Source organism: Coturnix japonica, chromosome 7 (genome assembly GCF_054131305.1).
Source record: "Coturnix japonica strain WE chromosome 7, WE-NBRP24, whole genome shotgun sequence".
NCBI classification, from domain to species: Eukaryota; Metazoa; Chordata; class Aves; order Galliformes; family Phasianidae; genus Coturnix; species Coturnix japonica.
The window spans coordinates 18,315,885-18,322,415 of NC_140669.1; the positions used below are offsets into that span (position 1 = coordinate 18,315,885).

The 6,531-nt window shown below is 46.5% G+C and overlaps 1 protein-coding gene and 1 long non-coding RNA gene across 4 annotated transcripts in view; one reads left to right on the forward strand and one right to left on the reverse strand.

Annotated features, from left to right (window-relative positions):
• Positions 1-396, reverse strand: part of SP3 (Sp3 transcription factor) — a 30,159-nt gene extending 29,763 nt beyond the window's left edge. For all 3 annotated transcript variants that reach the window (XM_015868444.3, XM_015868443.3, XM_015868441.3), the window contains exon 1: positions 190-396. In XM_015868444.3, the coding sequence (XP_015723930.1) occupies positions 190-196 (7 nt within the window). In that variant the 5' untranslated portion in view covers positions 197-396. The remainder of the gene's footprint in view (positions 1-189) is intronic.
• On the forward strand, positions 140-1,634 carry LOC146760098 (uncharacterized). Its single transcript, XR_014947981.1, has 2 exons — positions 140-177; positions 1,520-1,634. It is a non-coding gene; the product is annotated as an uncharacterized LOC146760098 (long non-coding RNA).
• The last annotated feature ends 4,897 nt before the right edge of the window (positions 1,635-6,531 follow it).

Genomic DNA, 6,531 nt, shown 5'->3' on the forward strand with positions numbered 1-6,531 from the left:
CGTGCTGCTGCCCCTGCCCCTCTTCTCCCTCCTCCCCCTGCTCCTCCTGCTGCCGCTCTCAGTGCCGCTCTCGCCTCGCTGCCGCGCGGACGCTCGGGGGCCGGAGCGGGGGGACGCGCCGGGGCCGGAGCAGGAGCGGGGAGCAGGAGCGGGGAGCCCCGCGGGGCGGCTCGGTCGGTGCGTACGTACCGGTCATGGCGCGGGTGCGAGCGGGCGGCCGGCGGGGCGGACGGCGGGCGGGCCGGCTGTGGCTGGCGCGCAGGCCCCGCGGGCCGGGCTAGGCGGCCGCCGCCGGGGACATGCTTATTGTGCTCACGGGCTGAAGCGGCGGCGGCGGCCCGAGCCTACTCCGGGCTTTTTTTTCCTATTTTGATTGACGGTGCGGGAAAGCCGAAAGGTGGGGCTTGCAGCGGGAGAGGGGGCCCGGCCGACACCGCCGCCCGCCCGCCCGCCTGCCAGCCCGGAACTCCCGCCTACGCTCGCGCGCGCGCGTTGATTGGCCGCGCCTCGGCGCCGGCGCCGCTCGCACTGGCCGCCCGGCCTGTCAGTCACACGCCGGGGGCGGGGGGGGCGCCTCGCGCCGAGGCGGCTTCCTGTTTGCCGGGGCTGCTGCGAGGAACAATGAGCGGCGGCGGCCCCAGCACCGCGGGCACCGCGCACACCGGGACGGGACGGCGGGGCCCTGGCCGCGGGGTCACTCGGAGGCTGCGTCCCCCGCGGTGCCCGTTGGGGCCGGCCCGGTTCTGCGCTCGTTCTCAGCCACCTCGGTGTGGTGCCGGCGGCGGAGCCCGCGCTCCGGCAGCGCTAAGATGTCGGCCGGCGATCCCCGGGGAGCACAGTCGCCCGGGCGGCCGCCGCTTGACGGGCTGCCGTGCCGGCCCCTGGCGGCCGCTGTCGGGGTGGGCTCGGGGCCGCGGCGGTTGCGTAAGGAGCTGGCGGCTGCTGCTCGCACCTGGTGTCCGGCCGAGCGGCTCCAGCGTCAGGCAGAGCCCTACAGCAGCGTCCTGCGGGCAGGAACATAACGCCTCGCCTCGCAGAAGGGGCCGAGCAGGTCGTGCACACGGGTTTCTCTCAGTCACAATAAGGGATGTTAATATTCCCCTTGCCATCTGCCCGCTATGTCCCTCGTGTTTTGCGACACGACGAAAACAAGGAAACTGAACTCTGCCAGGAAATGTGCGTGAAGCACTGTGTGCGTACATAATGGTGCAGAGATGATGGGCAGGGCCTGCTGCTGTCACACAGCAGAGCTCATGAGGGGCTCCGGTGAGGGTGCACCACTCCAGCGTGGCCTCGGTTGCCCCATATGTGAAACATGATGCAGCAGCACGTAGGCCATGGCAGCGAGCGGCCTTCAACTTCTAGGCTCCCCCAGTGCGTGTTTTTTTCTTAATTACCTTTCATAGAGAATGTTGGAGATCTGTGAATGAGGTTTAAAGGCACTGGACTGAAGAACTGTTATCATTGAGAATTCCCTGGGGGATACGTTGAGCATATTCATATCTATCCGTGTTTGTAGGTAGCTGAAGCTATTGGCTACCCAGGGAAGTCTGCTGGCAGTGACAAGGAAACCCAGAACTATGGCCAGGATTGTCAGCATATTCTCTTAAGAGAGAATAAACAGTGCTTCTGAATCAGCTCATCACTATGACTTTGCAGTAAGTGCCCAGCCTTAGCCCAAAACTTTCCTGGTCTGTGATAAACACATTATGATAATGTGAGCGTAATATCAGGAAGTCACGATGGAGGAAGACGGCAGTATCTTCCCATTAGCATAAGATCTGAAATTTCTTTTACAGCATTAGCCATTTTTAGTGAGTTGGATGATACACTGTCATCCTGCAACCAGAGTTATTACAGGTAATTTAAAACTTATGAAACAGTTTATTTATAGATTGAACTGTGCCATAAACAATTCCTGTTTGCATGCTGAAAAGGTGGGAATGATATTAAGAAAACAGGCCTTACTACTTAACAGGGTATTACTAAATAGCATCAGGTTCTTTCGCTTTAGAAAAAGTGTGTGGTCTAGGACTTAGACTAGAATTGCTTCTACAATTCAATGTATTTTGAGAGCTCTCATGACTTCAGCAAGCCATTGCTGATCTAGTAGCTTACCTGTATGGATCAGTTTGCAGGCTTGTGGTGTGACTGCAGTGCTTTCGGACAGAATAATCTGAAATACAACTGTTGGGATTGCTTTTATACACTGAGAGTTTTATAGCACATTAAAACTCAGATGTTAATAGGCTTCACACCAGGTGAGGACCAACATTTCTAGTCCATTTCCTTAAATTACAGGGACACTGTGATGTTAATATACAATTCAGATTAAAAAGAATAATAGAATAGATGTGAGTATTTAAAGAGACAGTTAAGTTACAAGGAATTTGCCAAATAAGTAGGTGTGCTATATTACAAAAAAAAAGAGGCAAAAAGATTTAGGAATGTCAAATAAAAACCTGATAAGAAAGCTTTAGTTTGCAGCTTTGCAGTGGAGATGAGCAGCAAAAAAATAAAAATACTCAAGAATAAAAGGAAACAAGACAAGATACCAGTTGTAGCTTTTGGTTTATCAGCATACTAGAATAAAATGAATCTAGGAAAACCCTGAATGTAACAGGTGTTGTATCTGTGCTGTATGGGGGCTCTGTTAGGTGATGGTCTTCTTGCTGAATTAGCACTGACTTGAGAGCCCCAGTGAGACTGAGTTCCTTGCCCAATTAGAGGAGCCATTGTTTCCTCTTTCTTGAGATTAATCACCAGCTGGAAGGATGTGTTGTACATAAGCTGAGCTATGTAGATAAAAAGAAAGCACCACTGATCTATACGTGACAAGAGTAACTTGATGGTACTCCAGAATGTGGAAAGAAAGCTACAACTGACACCTCTCCAGTCTTAAGCTCATTGCTTTGTTTGAGCACTGCAACTGCATCTGGTTGCTTTAAATCTTGGAGTTGCACCAGCTCTGAAGGAACTGCACCATGTAACTCAACTTCCATCAGGTGCAGTGCCAGCAGCACATGGAAATGCCTTCTGTTCGTACACTCCTTTGAGACTTCTGAGTTACAAAATATTATTTCTTCCGGTGACCCTGTCTTTAAAGGAATGTATTACTAAAGGATTGTTGGTATGTGGTCCAGAGCAGTGTTCACATCCGTGTTACACTGTTCCTCTGTAAAGTGGTTTTTTGTCATACAGAAGTCTAGAATGCAGCTGGACAAGATAGGCCGGAACGCATGCGGGTGCGATGTATTCTGTACCGCTGTAGAAACTGGAACGCAGTTGTTTGAAAAGGCTGGCATTTAAGCTGAGGTTGAAGGAAGTAATTCAACAAGTTACCTTAAAATTAAAAGGGCAACAAACAGAGTATCTGTAAATCACAGGCCTGAAAAAGTTACTGGGACACAAAAAACAATTTTGGGGAGGTGTCCTTTGAATTTGAGGTAAAGCATTCACCAGCGTAGAAACTTCAGTAAAATCTGGATAGCCAAATGGTTCTGGTTTTTACACAAAACATTGATGTGGCACCAAATAAAAACTAAATAATGTCAAGGTTTTGAATGAGACCACTTACATTTACTAGATTCCAACCTCGTCCAGAATGTCGGCCTTCATCTTCAATTTAAGCCTTAGCAAACATGAAAAATGATTCAGCTGCTGTTCTTAGGGATTGCACTCAATTTTTGCATCACATACAGACCCATTTGCTTAAGAATAAAATCTTTTGACAGGACTGCAGGACAAACTGGCAGGTTGACTTGAGAGGTTTCTTGAGTCAGCACAAGGTAGTTGGAGGTAGTTGCGTGCCTTGAGCTCATCCTGTTGGATATCAACCATGGAATTATTCCTTGCTTGGTGTACAATTGTCAAGGAAGCAGCAATGGTTAGAGGAAGGTGTTGGCTGGGATTGTATCACCATCCCCCTGAAAGCACCTCCCTGTGCTGTGATGAGTAGCTACCAGAGTACAAATTTTGCAAGGTGGGAGCAGGCTTGAGCAGTAGGTGTGGTCTGACCAGAAGCTGAGCTAACCTGACATCTCAATGACCTTGACATACAGATATGCTAGAAAACCAACTCTGCAAAAATACTGCTCTGCATTGCAAGCTAAACTGTGTCAAATGGCTCAGGGCTGGACGAGCTTTCGTGGGTGGAAGCAAATGAGGAGAGGTAGGACTACCTTCAGTAGCAAAATATAGATTAGTTGGGGGGTGTTGAGGTTGCCAGACCTCTTGCTGTGTTGATGTGAAGTATTTATCGGGAGCCCAGGATTCCTAGCATCACGAGAAGCACAAATAGTACTCAGGAGCATCTGAACAGCCTACTGTTCTGTAGGGCTGCCATGGTTATCAAAGACCATGTATAGTCTGCTCTACAAATGCAAGTGATATCCAACTGCAACACTGTAGAAGACAAATTATATTTATTTTGGATTTCAGTAGTTTTCCTGTTTTAAATGGTGAAGGCAATTCTAAAAGTATTGGTTTCTGTCTGAATGTCTTAATTAAGGAACTCCATTTAAGAAAGGTCAAAGAGAAGTCTCCAGTACCTGGATCCAGCTGTTCACAGGGGAGACATTTGATTCCATTGATGTGGTCACATACCAGCAGAAGTTGTTCACTCTCAGACTAGTGGATGGTACAGCTGACAGCAGTAACTCACCAGCTCCAGCCTCTCTCTGCAGCTGACCAAAGATGTGAGGCATGCAGCCTAGCCACAGAAGGGGAAGAACCTATGAATAAGTAGTTTAATCACTCAGTCCATGCGCACATCTGAAAGCCATGACTCTTTGCTAACACTAGTGACAGATCTTCAAAGAATGGGGCCAATAGAAAATCTGTCCAAGCTCTGCACATACCTGTGTGTGAGGGCAGTCATCGTATACGTTGTTTGTTGCCGAGTCATTTTGCAATTAGGATGAGAAGAGTCATGGTTGCATTTTACTCAGAAATTCTTCCTCGTTCATTACAACTGTAACTTCTAAGTCACATTATTTTTGTATATCATGCCAATTGCTAAAGTCCATGAGGAAGTTTTATATTATTTGACTAAGTAAAAAGGAGCTATCCTTAATGTTAGTGAAAATTAATTCTGCTGGTTTTAATTTCTATAGCATTAAATTGCGCAACTAAAGATAAGAATTTCTATGTGCACAGCTTTTTTCCCCCCCATTAATTGTATTGTCCTGTTTTTATTTGTATGTACTTGCAAATAAAGAGTCTATAGTTATATCTACTCTGTAAAATGTGGATGTGGTTTTTTTATTCAGTTGGCAACTTATTCCACGTAGGTACATTTTAAATTAATTAAAATCTGTTTCTTTCAAAGAGGAAACATTCATCAGATCTCTCCCCTACTTGAAGAAAGCCAGTGAGAAATATCAGATAGTCACACAGAGCTGAGAAGTTGTCACTTAGCAGGTAATGTCACTGTAGAGAGAGAACTTTCATTTCACCTCACTTAAATCAGAAACAACTATTTTTCAGGCTTCCTAAAACATAATAGAGTTGGACCCCATCAGTACCTTGTTTAGGCATAACTCCTATCCTTCAGGGTCATTGAAGCAGATAGGATTAAATTGCAGAAATAATTGGGGAAAAAGCAAAACATAGGATCCTTTAGATAACTGCTCAGGTGGAAAAAAAAAATCTATAACCATGACTTGCAGAATCAGTAATATGGTCCGTAAGGATCCTTCTCCACAGCCTGTCACAAGGCTGGATTGGAAATAAATATAGATTCACCTGAAAAAGAAGAAAAAAGAAGGGTTTTGTTATGTACTTCTTGTCTGGCATAATTCTGTCTCTTCCCAATTTGCCATTATACTTCTAATAATACCAATAGCAGAAAATTAGGCTTTGTGGAAATGAAAGAGAGTGGCAAATTATATATATATATATATGCACATATGTTTACTGAAAATTTGAAAACTTAATAGCAGGAATTATATACTCTGAAAGGAAATATTTTTAGAGGGATGGGAGATTCCTAAAAATACTGTCACTTCAATCTGAATTCAGGTTGCCAGAGCAAGATGAAACAGGACTCTGTGGCTCCCTCTAGGAGAAAGAGGCTTGGGGCTACAATCCAGCTGCATCTCCCGCTGCTCTGGCAGCTCTCAGGGCTATTGGTGCTGGGCCCCCGACCTGTTCTCCTTCTCCTTCAAATAGCCCATGTTGCTCAGCGTACTTTCTGGCATGTCACGGTGGCATATAAAACCTTTGTGGTTTTTGCTGCAAGCATAATGTCATTAAAAGTAGACATGAGCATGAAGAGCAGCAGAACAAATTAGGTTGGTGCCTTTAACTTATTAACTTTTAAAGAGGAAGTGGAAAGTTTCATGGTTCATTGTGGATTTTTCTGTCTTCACAGCACAGAGAAGTAAAATTATAAAATTTGGGCCCTGGTAACATGTAGGTTCGACTTTCTTTTCCTGCAGTAAATACCACAGAGGAGGAGATCTACATCAGAAATGCCAAGGAAGGAAAGCCTGGGTGAGATTTGAAATTCCAGTTACAGTTGTAGAAAAC